General features: G+C 36.3%; 1 protein-coding gene and 1 long non-coding RNA gene across 2 annotated transcripts; both read right to left on the bottom strand.

The window, feature by feature from the left end:
* Positions 1-515: 515 nt before the first annotated feature.
* Positions 516-12,387, bottom strand: LOC123666036. Its single transcript, XM_045600245.1, has 5 exons — positions 12,158-12,387; positions 3,969-4,072; positions 3,530-3,679; positions 2,909-3,028; positions 516-980 (listed from the first exon to the last, which is right to left on the bottom strand). Exons 1-5 carry the CDS (start codon positions 12,324-12,326, stop codon positions 516-518), a joined length of 1,008 nt encoding a protein of 335 aa, XP_045456201.1. The 5' UTR covers positions 12,327-12,387.
* On the bottom strand, positions 9,430-9,973 carry LOC123666155. The gene is made up of 2 exons (XR_006745157.1): positions 9,693-9,973; positions 9,430-9,529 (listed from the first exon to the last, which is right to left on the bottom strand). It is a non-coding gene; the product is annotated as an uncharacterized LOC123666155 (long non-coding RNA).
* Positions 12,388-13,500: the final 1,113 nt, after the last annotated feature.

Below are 13,500 nucleotides of genomic sequence, written 5' to 3'. Positions count from 1 at the left end.
TTTCTGAAAATAAACGGAATTATCTTTGGGTTGAAATGAAGGTAGTAAAGAATATTAAAGGCAGTTAAAGAAATAAAGAGGTTATCACATTTTTTTAGAAAAAATTAGTTTTCGATTGGTTGTTTGGTGTTTTTGTGGTGGTATAAAAATAGTGGCAAAGACTACCAGTTTTGCCATTAGAAAAATTAATGATAAAAAATAATATTAAAAATCATTACAATAATATTTCACATAAATAATAGTGGGGATTCTTTTTGTGATTAAATTTATATATATACTAGCTGACCCCATAAACGTTGTTTTGCCATAAATGTTTTTAACCCCTTTAATGCCTTAAGGGGTATAAAAGATAGATGTTGGCCGTTTCTCAGACCTACCCGATCTGCACACAAAATGTCATAAAAATCTGTCTAGCTGTTTTGGAGGAGTATTTTAACTAACATTGTGACACAAGGATTTTTAAGAAAAGTTTACTTAAGGTAACTTTACCACTTTTTCTCCTGGCTTTGTGCCTTTCATATGTTAATATTATTAATATACAGCTTTACCTCAGGATCACATTCTCCGTTGTGATCATCTAATTCATTCGCATCATCAAAACTTAAACCACAAGTTGAGCATTTGTATCCCCTTTGTTTGCAACTCTCATCGTTTCTCTTTTCATCCAGAACTTTTGAAACACCCAAATCGAAATCAACTCTTTTAAATGTCTCAACACCCTCAACAACTTTGAATTTAGGTTTTCTTATAACCATTTTTCTTTTTCTGGTAAATTTCTTTTTTGACTTTCCTTTGTTATCTCCTTTTCTATTTTCTTGGTGTTCTTTTTCTATGAGTAAATCGTTATCTTCTCGATTGTCATTTGTTTCATTTTCTGAATTGAGATTGTCTGTTCGCTTGTCTGCTTCTGTTAGAAATATTGTACCAGGGTTTGAATCATTGAAGACAACTGTTGTTAAAGTCGATAGAGAAACATTAATCTGAAAGAATTTTAAACAATTAACTGCAGAGTTACTTGCCGATTCTTCTCTGAAAATCTACATTCCGAATAGTCGGTGGCTTAATATAGGAAGGTACTTTAACCATTGTTTTTTTTTTAATTATTAATTAAATAATTTGATATTAATTTGTAAAATGACATTTCAGAAGTGCCTTTGAAGCATTCCTTAAATAAAGAAATATTTGAGTTTTATTTTGAATAATATTTTCATAACAAGAGTGGAATATGAAAATTTGAAAGTAAAATCTAATTGTACTGTTATTAAGCTAAAACAAGGGCTAAACATTTCCCAGATTCGAGTAGAATGTTGTGTCAGCGTTGAGAAACACAAAATAATAAGACCACAAACGCTCAGACCATGTTAAGCATCTGTATATATAATTAATAACCGTAATCGCTAGCGTATTAGTTGTTTGCTGTGACATACTGTGACCACTGTGTCGACACATAGTGTCTTATAGTATAGATCCCATAGATGGTCATTATTTAGATTACATAAAGGCAAAAGTTTAAACATATATGTAATTCTTTTCTTGACTAAATTTCTTTAAATCAGGGATATTCCGGTATGGGTTATTTACCTTTATAAAACGGTACTTATCGAATCAAAATAACGGTAAGAGAATCATTCGGTAACCGAATCATATCGGTAATACAGTATCGAAATAAACCGGTAGTAGGCATAACGTTCGCGTCGTAAGTTTAAGCGGGCAATTCCCGTTCTTGTAGCTGCGCTGCGCTAGCTCGGATTTCGGTCCGAACGTACACCATATCTCTATCTCATTCGCTCCCGTGTGTTGCGTGATTTTACTTAAAACTTATTTATTTGTGATAGACGACAGGCCCCGGGCGTGGCGCGAGCAAGTTTTCATCTCTTTTTCGCGTTAATGTTTATATTGCATATAACGAATAATTCAAAACAAAAAACTTAATTACTTTCATAGTTAAAGAAGCCAGTCTTATGAAAAACCAAGCATTATCAATAAAAGCAAAGGAACATTACAGATTCTTCGTTTTAAACGATGGCTCACAGATTTTGTCACCCTCTGTTACTTCTCCGAATCATTTAAAACCGAAATACATAACGTTATATTTCGGTATTACAGTTTAATCGGTAACCGTTTTATTACGGTTTTGGAACCGAAATAAAACGGTAACCTTTTCAATCGGTATCCGATTCATACGGTAACCGTTTCAAACGGTTACCTTTATGAATCGGTTTGGCGAACCCTGCTTTAAATACTGCAAACAATAAATGAAACAAAACTCCAACTCTATAAAAAAAATGTGTGTCAACTCCGACGCACGACTAGAGTTTACTCCTTCACTATCGATCATCACTTATCGACTGTCTAAATAGAAAAGATTAATACCATATCAAATGGTAAATAAACGAATCAAATAACGCCATCTATTGGCGATAGATGGTGTTATGAGAAACGTAACGAGGTCATTCGTTCAGTAGATTTTACTCCTCATATTTTTTTAATACCTGGGGCCTTATATGCTTAAGGAGGCTTATGCTTACTGTGTGGCTACGGCACTAAATAATATAGCCACCCCCTCTCTTCCCGTGGGTGTCGTAAGAGGCGACTAAGGGATAACACAGTTCCGCTACCACCTTGGAACTTAAAAAGCCGACCGTTGGCGGGATAACCATCAACTGCTGGCTTTGAAATACACAGGCCGAAGACGGGCAGTAGCGTCTTCGGTGCGACAAAGCCAGCTCTGCGGTTACCAACCCGCCTGCCCAGCGTGGTGACTATGGGCAAAACACATGAGTTCACGTTATTTTTGGCGTAAACTTGTGGAGGCCTATGTCCAGCAGTGGACTGTATAGGCTGTAATGATATATGCTTAAGGAGTAAACTCCAATTATTACATTTATATTGTATATGCCATACATACATCTTCCGTTTGTAACATGTCGTGCCCCGCTCTAACTTTCCTCTGGAACCTGTCCACATTCCTCAGCGCCGCGCGACACTCCCAGCAGACCAGGACAGTACTAAGCTGAATATGTTCATTCTGAAAACAATTTCAGTGACACCTCTACACTCCTATATACAACGAAGGCTACATACGTGTATCGGACAGTCATTAATATGGACGAAAAAGGAAGTTTGACATCTGGAGGATTTTTTTTTTGTTATTCAACTAAACAAGTGTACAGATGACCTGATGGTAAGCGGTTACCGTAGCTTACAGACCTGTAACACCATCGAAGGATCGGAATCACGTTGCCAACCTTACCCCCAATCCCCGCAGGAGCTCTTTTCACCTAACTCATCACAGAAACATAACACTGCTTATAAGCAGTATTATTATAGCTGTTATCTTCTCAAAGTTGAAGTAATTCCCAAGTCGTTCTGGTCCAGATTTTGAGTAGAACATATAAAAGGCTTTCATTTGTTGCGATCAACTGTTATCTCACATCTCAGATAACAGTCTCAAATTAATTTTGAAAACAGGCAACATAGACTTTCATTGTTACATCTTAACCTAAAACAAAGTAGATTCGATACTTACTCGATATGGGTAGATGTCAAATAACAGTTTTTTATAGATTTCCTCGTACTCTTCCAACGGTGACATTTTCCTGCCAGCACTAAGACATATCCGACATTGAAAGTTATTTTCTTCTAATGTAATTTCTTCCTTAATTTCGTCTTCATGTTCCTAAATATACGATAAATATTATTTAGAAAGAAAGAATGATATTTATTTCTGGCAATTGCACCAGTCACAGACATTAAAAATAAATAACGCAAAAAAACTACAAAAATAAATGTAGATCAAGAAAATATACTTGTGTGCTCTCAAACAAACAACGACTTCAACTTACATGGACAAGTAATACAACGTAGGTGATCGCAAAAATAATCAATTGAATACACATTAACATTCTTCTTATTTTGAAGTCGGTTAAAAATTAAAATCTTATTCAAAATTAGAATCTGCCACTTACCATCTTTATATTTACTTCAAGTGATGGCACGTCTTTATCAGGGTTACCTTCGTCATCATCGCGTTCAACCTTTATTTCTGGTTCAACATTGGAAGTGTCAACTCCTGCAAAACAAAAAAAAAAACTATAGCGTCTCAAAGTTGTCACGTTGGGTTTTTTTAACGTCGTTTTTGTAAAAACACTTGGTTTATCAAAACGAATTTTATCATAGCTTCTCTTATATATAAAATTAAGTAAGTTGTGTGGCTACGGTATTAAAGAATATAGCCACCTCCTCTCTTCGCGTGGGTGACGTAAGAGCCTACCTAGCGTGGAAAGTATGGGCAACACACATGAGTTCACACCATTTTCGGCGCGAAATTGTGGAGGCCTATGTCCAGCAGTGGACTGCAATAGGCTGAAATGATGATGATGATGAATCTTATATATAAAATTCTCGGGTCTCAATGTTAGTAACAATACTCCTCCGAAACGGCTGGAACGATTTTTATGAAATTTTGTGTGCATATAGGTAGGTCTTAGAATCGTTACAAGTTAGTAATCAAGGGGGTTCATCATAACATATATGGCAAAACAACGTTTGAGGTGTCAGCTAGTAATTATATAAATCTGTTCAGCGGTACTAAATAATATTATATGCATACATACAAGACACGTGAGAAAAACAACTTTTAAACGACAACAACTTTTCATGGTAAATATGTTTTTATTGGGACCTTGGAAGAAGCGTGGCTTCTTTAGTCACCTGGCGGTAAAAATAACTAACTTGCAGTAATAGAATTATATTAAACAGCTGATACTTAAAATTACACGTCATTGTCAAACAACAATAATTAAATACTAATTAAAAATACGTGTATGTAATATACATGTAAACTAGCTGTGCCCAGGACTTTGTCCGAGTGGAATTTAACAAAATAGTTATTGCTCAGTTCGCAGAGTTATAAAATAAATAAATTTCTAAAATAAAAGTAGCCTAAGTTACTCCTTATTACATCAGCTATCTGCCAGTAAAAGTCCCGTCAAAATCGGTTCGGCCGTTTCAGAGATTAGCCGGAACAAACAGACAGACAGACAGACAAAAATTGTAAAAAATATTATTTTGGTATATGTATCGTGTATACATACAAATGAATTTAGTAAAAAGGGTTCTTTTATTATTAAAAAAAGACACCAATTTTATTTATTTCCATAGATTTGCTTCTGCTAATAACAGTTTCTAGGTCTTCTTAATTCAAAAGTATTCCCTCTTAATCGCGTCACGTTACAAACTTTACAAAGTTCCAAAGATCAAAGGACTTCGAACCAAGAACCGCTTCAACTCTCACAAGCGTCTTCTTTAGATGATAAATGTGTCAGATTTATTGTAATCAATGCTTTTCATTTCCCGAATTCCCTCATTAGATTACGCCTGAATTGCGTGGAGCTTCCAAAAAAATGTAAATTTACTGTAGCATCATGATAAATCGATAAGTTTCTGCAGATACATGATTCAGCAACTGGCAAGGCAGCATAACAGCGAAAAGTGCTTGGAATACTGGCGTAGCAATTTGGCGTTATCAAAGATTACTCAAAAAGAACAAATTTAAAGGACAAGCATTAGCTTTCGATTAAAGTAAGAATCATACCCTGTGGTGTCGGCAGAGTAGAATAGCACCATCTCCTTTCTTCTCGTGGGGGTCGTAAAAGGCGGCCGAAGGTTAAACCTGGCCCAAAATCATCAGGGTCCTGGAGAAGGAAAACTTCATTTGAAACCCGGAATGGGGTCTCTGTCAAGCATTCGTGGCATAGCTCTAAAATGCGAAAGACTCCTGCAGCCGAACTAGCTCCACACGTATTGACTCGGCGTTCCTGTGGGCCTAGCCAGTGAGGTCGAGAGGGTGGCGCAGAGCTTAGGCAACTCTGCGTTTTCCTGAAGAGTGACCTAGGCGACACAGTGTCTGTCTGACACTGTCTAAAACATCTGCAATAGACGGACTAAATGCGTGAACTCATGTGTGTTGACCATAGTCACCACGCTGGGCAGGCGGGTTGGTGACCGCAGGGCTGGCTTTGTCGCACCTAAGACGCTGCTGCCCGTCTTCGGCCTGTATATTTCAAAGCCAGCGGTTAGATGGTTATCCCGCAATCGGTCGGCTTCTTAAGTTCCAAGGTGGTAGTGGAACCTTGTTTTCCCTTAGTCGCCTCTTACGACACCCACGGGAAGAGAGGGGGTGGCTATATTCTTTGTTACCGTAGCCACACACATGAGTTCACGCATCTTTGGCGCGAACTTGTTGAGGCCTATGTCCAGCAGTGGACTGCAATAGGCTGAAATGATGATGATAATGAGACGAACTAAGGCCAATGAGATGTGAGAAAATAAGAAATCGGTCCACAAACTGAAAAGTTCAGAGGTAATATACATTAAAAAAAATACAATGGAATTGAGAACCTCCTCGGTTGACAAGATAATGTCGTAAGCATCCAGTGTCATGACTGTGTTGCATCTACAGGCGGTTACAAACATTCAATAGCTTTCCTGATATGGGTCTACAGAAGTAGCGAAGAACCATTATGTACAGAAATTCGGTGTTACTGGAAAAACTCAAAACTGACTTAAGTTGGTACAAATATTAAATACATTACTACCGAAGATCTGTCCACTGTTAAAATACAACAATTTACGTAGACTGCATTGCAAAATGATTTTCTATCACAATTTCTCTAAGAAGTATCAAACAGTAACAATAAAACAAATGAGGTTGAGAACTTTTCACTACATTATTTAATTTTAGAAAGTTGTGATGAACTTAACTGTGGTTCTTTTTTGAACAAAATATCCATGTATTTTTCAGAAAAAAAAATATTAAAATTATTGAAGAGAATACTCGGGCACAACATCAGATTGTGACATGACTTAAGGTACGGGCGAGTTACAGCTTCAAAAGCTTACAAAGTAAGCAAATGCAGATGGATCATTGGTGGCTATGATCATAGGAACCAATACTCCGGACACAAAAGCCATGAAGAGAGGTCGGGTATTAGAAAGCAAATTAAGAATAGCAGTGGAAAAGAAACATGACGAAAATGTAAAAAATTCAGTTTTCCATGAGTAAAGTGTTACTTATCCATCCATATCCGGATGATATATAATTTACCAAACCATTTGGTGTATTAAGTATTTGATTGTATATTCTTTCTTATATTCTGACCATGTTAATGCCTGATGTACCGATTTACAAGGCTTTTCTATTTCAATTCCAAAACCTATAAGTGCAGTTGACTTTATTGTAGTGATGCCTAAATGCGATTGGAAGGGATGTCTTCATCCATTTTCTTATCTCGTTTTACAATAAAGGATTTAAGGACATCAGAAATCATTGGAATACATTTTCTAAATATTTTATAGCATATGATGTAGATATTCTAAATTGATCAGAAAGTTCTGAGCCTGTTGTATTCAATTTTTTTTTAAACACAGTATATTATGAGTTATTCCAATATACAAACATGTTTGGATTCAATTTTATTTCATATATTGTCTAGGGTTTACTTTGCTTTTCTACTCTTTCCTAATATATCTTTCTCTTCATTTAAGGTACTGCTTTCCGACATTGATTTCAACTGTAATTATTGGACTGATGGTGACGATTGTTGTAATATTGACTGGCACAGTGATGTGTCATTATCAGATCTATCCACAAGTAATTTTCTATGGATTTTGGAAGCACTTGGCATATCTAGCTTTACATGTTCTACTTTGAAGGGAGATGTTGATACAGTTGACGTCCATGTTTTGGATGGTGATGTTGCGATACTATGGGATTTGAATTCTGTTTGCTCTGACTTACGTCTGAAGTATGTACTCTTCACAAAACCTTGATTCTTGATTTTTTGGCTGATGTCCGTCTACGACTTCTACAGGTGAACGTAAAACAAAGATAAAGGTGTAAATTGATAATCTGTCTAAATCTTGGAGCAATCAAATTACACACTCCCAGACAGGAATAGTTATACTTTGATTCTAATAAGTACTTACTAGGAGATAAAGTTGCATTTGCTTCTCTGGTATCACTCTCCAATTTAATGTCTACGAGAGCTTCCTGTACTAAAGCCAATCTTTGCCTTTTGATAGCAGCGGGCCGAGATGTTACAGTTTTTGTGTCACTTTGACATTGGAATTTTGTAGGGAGTCTGCCACGTTTTAACATTACCTTATTGACAGTGCCCATTATATGGTATCGCATGTAATTTTCCATATCATTAGGCAGCTGAAACAAATAAAAATGATGTATGCTCTCGTAAATATAACGGTCATTCGTTAGTTAAGTGGGCTCCGATTTATGGGGTGAAATGGGGGTGGGGGGGTAAAGGGTGGTGGGGAGGGTGGGTTTTTTACCCCCCTCGTAGTGTGCTTTTCGCGTAAACCCCGTGGTTTCGAAGATATCGTGTTTGAAGTTTTGAGGTTAACTTTACGTGATTCAGAGATATTACAATACCTTACCGTGCTGCGGGAAGTGCACTCATATGCTCTGTTCACCAACTTTCACACTTTATTTTCGAACAAATTTACGTAAAAACGATCTCGATTGCAAGATCAACAAACGATACGAACTGACGTTTAACGACTAACAAATAGACACCGTTGACCAAAATAAGGCGTCACTTAGCATTTCCTTTAAAACACAAAGCTTTAGATTAGGAAAAACCGAATTTCGGGACCGTGGGGGAAGGGGGGGGGGCGCTACCCCGGCGCTACCCCTGGTACCACTGTCACACCTCAGAACCCCTTGGTTATGGAGATATCCATGGTTAAAGTTTTGAGGTTAGAAGAAGAATTTCGAAAGTTAGAGGAACGCTTGGCTCCGCGCCTCCGCGGCACAAAAAAACACTCTAGGGGTAGGACAGACCAAGACCACGTGGACAGTGGGGTGCTCCGATTCGGTTTTGGGTATTTTTCGAATTTCTAAACCTATATTCTAGCACGCAATGTTACTAATTTTATTAGAATATTGTGTCTGACGCGTTATTTTGTTTAAAAGTGTCGATTTGTCAGTCGTTAAGCGTCAGTTCGTATCGTTTGTTGGTCTTGCAATCGAGATCGTTTTTACGTAAATTTGTTCGAAAATACAGTGTGAAAGTTGGTGAATGGAGTATATGAGTGCACTTCCCGCTGCACCGGAGTTAAGGTGGAGTCGACGCGGAGCTCTAAGGTATTGTAATATCTCTGAATCACGTAAAGTTAACCCCAAAACTTCAAACACGATATCTTCGAAACCACGGGGTTTACACGAAAAGCACACTACGGGGGGCTAAAAAACCCACCCTCCCCACCACCCTTTACCCCCCCACCCCCATTTCACCCCATAAATCGGAGCCCACTTAACTAACGAATGACCGAATTTATTTAAATATTGTATTGTTCTATTGTTAACACCACAGAGCATAGTAATATTTACACTAACCGATCTGGATCAAGTGGAAACTTCTTCAAAAATACATTGGCTCCAGTCCAGGGGTCCTCTTTAGACCACAAATAGTACATTTTTGATATCTCACATTACGTTTCACTGTATTTTCTAAAGGAATGAAAACAGAAAAATATAGTATAAGTAATAAAAATATAGGTATAACTATAAAATACTATTATTTTCTGTTGATATGGATATTAAGAACTAATTTTCAAAAGCAAAATTACTTCGTTCGACCAAAAAGACCAATGATTCAGGTTCAAATACAAACCCATAGTAAATCCCTAGAAGCGACGAATAATATTCTCACAATAAAGTATTAGGGCTCAGAAAATATATATGCAGAAAAAACGAAAAATCCAAAATTCCGGGCGTGGTTACTCGGTGGTTGCAATATAATATGGCGGTTAGGAAATAATTGTTCGAGTCAAAATTTGACAATTACGACGTTTCCGACGTTTAAATTTTTTCATTTTGACGTACAATTTTGCCAATTTATATAAAAATTCAAGTTTGGTATACAAAGTATAGCAAAAAAAGTGTCGCCCTACTGGCAATAATTATCCATAAAGATTAATTAATAGTGTTTTACACTTTCGGAAAATTTAGCCGATCCTCTATTCTATTTACCGGTAAAACTTATAAACTTTTCTGTTCTCTAATTACCGTAAAAAAAATGTTTACGGTGATCAAGGTATCGGAAAAATTATTATATATGATATTATATTATATATGAAGATTATGTACTAGCTTGTACTATGACTATGTACTAGCTTCTGGTAAAGACTGTATTAAATTTTTTACTATAATTACTACTAGTGAGAACAGTGGGGTGTTGGTCAGTACCAATTCGACGGCACTCGACATCATCTCGCTTTCTCTTTTTTGTACTTTCACGCTGTCGATAGGTAGGACTTAAACTTTTATTAATTGAAAAATTGTGGTGATTTTGCCGCCCCCTTTCATACAATGCCCTGTGCATTGTACCATGCCCCCCCCTCACCAACTCCCTCCACCTACACTACGCCACTGACTTCAATGAATATCGAAACTAATAAAATGGGAATCGTCAACGTAGGTATAGTCGAAAAAATAATCCAATAAATACGCATTATTAGGGATATTGAATTAATGTAAAAATTAGTAGCTATATTGTGTGCTGCTGTAAATTTTCTTGTGCTGTGCTGTTCCACTGGTGGTCGCGGGTCCGATCCGAGCTCAAGAAACATATTTTTTATAGGTGATAGGAGATATTTGTTGTGGTCTGGGCGTTTGTGTTTGCGTATTTCTTCTCAGGTGGAGTACCGTCAATTTCTGCATGTTCTTCATTTAAGAAACGTTTTCTTCCTAAATTCTTTGTAAAGTATCCCCTTGACACTGAAACTTGTGAGGAAGGTCACCTATCTTTAAATGTAACATTGTAGCTTTGTAACACCTATCTTAAATGTCGCTCTTTAGCGATAAGACCGCCTTTTGTACATTCCTTTTTTTGTTCGTTGTTGTTTTTGGTTGTACAATAAAGTATATTTGTATTGTATTGTAGCTTTTTGTTTGTCATGAAAGTCAATATTTTATGATTTATTCTTAGATAATCATCTGAGTCATCTTCTATCTGAAAATAGAAATGTGACAATTCAACCTGTAGCTTCCCACTGCTGGGCATAGGCCTCTTTCTCCATTTGGCAGGAGGATGGGACCTTAATCAAGAACGTTGCTCCAATGTGGGTTGGGGGATATATTCTCTAATATAAGTAAAGATCACTATCAGGTGTATTTGATAACAACCGGGACCATAATGACAGGACAGCATAATGTGCTCTCCAAGGCATGGTAGGGAAACCTACAAGGACAAACATCCAAAACAAACACATATATCCACCCCGAGTGAGTATCTAACCCGCAAACCGCCGATGCTTAGGTGACCACACGGCACACAAAAGTCTACACCAAAGCAGTTGTTTAGTTTTAATAATATAAAAAAAAATTCACACATAAAATGACATTGCAATTTGTAAAATTACAATGAAGTAATGTTCACTAATTACTTAAAGATAGGTTTATGGTTTATATTTACTTATATTCCACATAGCATTATTACATAGGATTCCAGATAGATCTATCTAGATCCAGATAGCCCAGATAAAAACAAATCAAAATTGTATGAAAAATGTATGTATGAAATTTTCGAATTCCTGTATCAAACACACAATAGTTTACAGTATCTTCACATACAAATCATCGTTTTTTATTTGGAATGTTTCTGGATATACATTACCTAACATTTTTTTTAAAAACTACAAAATGACAAATCGGCAAATCTACGACTCGGCTACTGTTTCCGGCGTCTCAGTGGTCTAGTACAAAGTGCCAGTGTCTAGTGTCTTCCTACTTCTGAACATAAAATTTACCTAAATAGAAAACAAGAGACTGCACTATGACGCAGTGGTCACAGCGGTGGCTGTTTCTATCTTATTCGCGTCTTCGATCTGCGATCACGGAAATCTTCTAAATAGGTTTAATAATAACAATTATTAATAAATATAAATTATTTGTAGGTATAGGTAGGGTTTTTGTATAGGTGACATAGAGGTTTACAGTGGTCTTGGTGTTTGTACCTACTTTTGTACTGTGTTTCCGGACTCCCAAAACAAGAGCAAATTTAGCACGAAAAATACATTTAGCATTTTATTTCTGATAATCAATATATTTAGATTAAAACCTATATTTTAGTCAAACCTGTACATATGGGCTCGTCGTCAAGAAGCAAGGCCTTCCGCCGCGCGCGTAGCAACCTCATCCGTTCCGTAGATGTTGTCTTCGGCTTTGGCACAGCTGTAGCGGCTTTAAGAGCTCTCGCTCTCTCCCTTTGCATTCGTCGGACCTTGCTTTCATATTTAATCTTCATTTTTTATGGACTTCAAAAAAGGAAGAGGTCATCAATTCACATGTATTTTATTACTCCGAACTTTTTACTGGGTGTACCGATTTTGATGATTCTTTTCTTTACCGAAGGCTGGAACTTGTTATGTGATACCACATAAATTTATACGTATTTCTTTGGAAATTTTTTCGACTACCTACGTTGTACTACTTGTCGATGTAATTGAAGTCGTTTTTTTTCGTTATCGAGCAAATGGAATTTTTCTTGTTATCATCGTTAAAACAGCAGTTTATTTACTTCACATTTAAATCAATACTATTTGACACCAATTTGACACTAATAGTAATATATACAATGACTGCCACAGAGTGCATTGAATATACAGAATGACTGCTACCAACCATAGACCTATTGCGTATCTCAACTGACAGTTCATAGTGAAGATCACTAATATGAAAGATAATTGGTGACGCGCTAGGGATGCACCAGATTTGAGATATCTGATTTATACTGGCGATTTGATTGATTTTAGTTGTTTTGATTTTCTTTTTATTTTCTAATTATGTGATAGCTGATGATAGTTTTATGTTTTTTACCTTTTTTTTAATTCAAATATCAAATTATTCATAAAAAAATATAACACGTTTGAGTAGAATTGCGATTTTGTGAATAGCTAAAAGAATATGTAGGTATGCCTCTTGCGTCACATTCCTAGCGATCAACTATAGACGTGGAATACGAATGCATGTTTTAATTTCAATGTTTTCAGTATATGTAGCTTTAAAAGACTCGTTTTTCATACTCAGTTGCTGGGATATTCTATTTTGAGAAATGTTAAATTAAAATAATTAATTTACTTAAGTTTTCTTGTGTAAAGTTTGCTTTAGAAATAAATAATGGAAGAGCACACTGGTTCATTGTGACACAGGCTTTGCCTATCACAAAAACCAGGGAACTCATTATTGTATATAAATATTTTTGTGAATAAAGCGATATGAGCATATTATTATGATTATGAAAATGCTAGAAATATATTCTTAATAAGTATTAAAAATAAAAGTTTATGTAATATTTTTGTAGTCTGGGTTTTTTGTCGCCTATAGACGCCGTTGGGGCACAGGGCTCGCTAGTGGCTGTCAAGTATAGGCGACTTTGGCGTTCAAAAGTTTATTTGATAAACTCCATGAATTCAACCAAC

This window comes from Melitaea cinxia, chromosome 25, assembly GCF_905220565.1.
Source record: "Melitaea cinxia chromosome 25, ilMelCinx1.1, whole genome shotgun sequence".
Taxonomy (NCBI): Eukaryota; Metazoa; Arthropoda; class Insecta; order Lepidoptera; family Nymphalidae; genus Melitaea; species Melitaea cinxia.
This window is presented reverse-complemented; position numbering and strand designations above follow the sequence as displayed.

Coding starts and splice junctions, on each gene's coding strand:
- LOC123666036 (XM_045600245.1), bottom strand. CDS start 12,326: ATGAAGATTAAATATGAAAGCAAGGTCCGACGAATGCAAAGGGAGAGA. Junction 3,680..3,968: donor TTGAAGTAAATATAAAGATG/GTAAGTGGCAGA, acceptor TCGTATATTTAG/GAACATGAAGACGAAATTAA. Junction 981..2,908: donor ACATGTTACAAACGGAAGAT/GTATGTATGGCA, acceptor AAATTCTTTCAG/ATTAATGTTTCTCTATCGAC.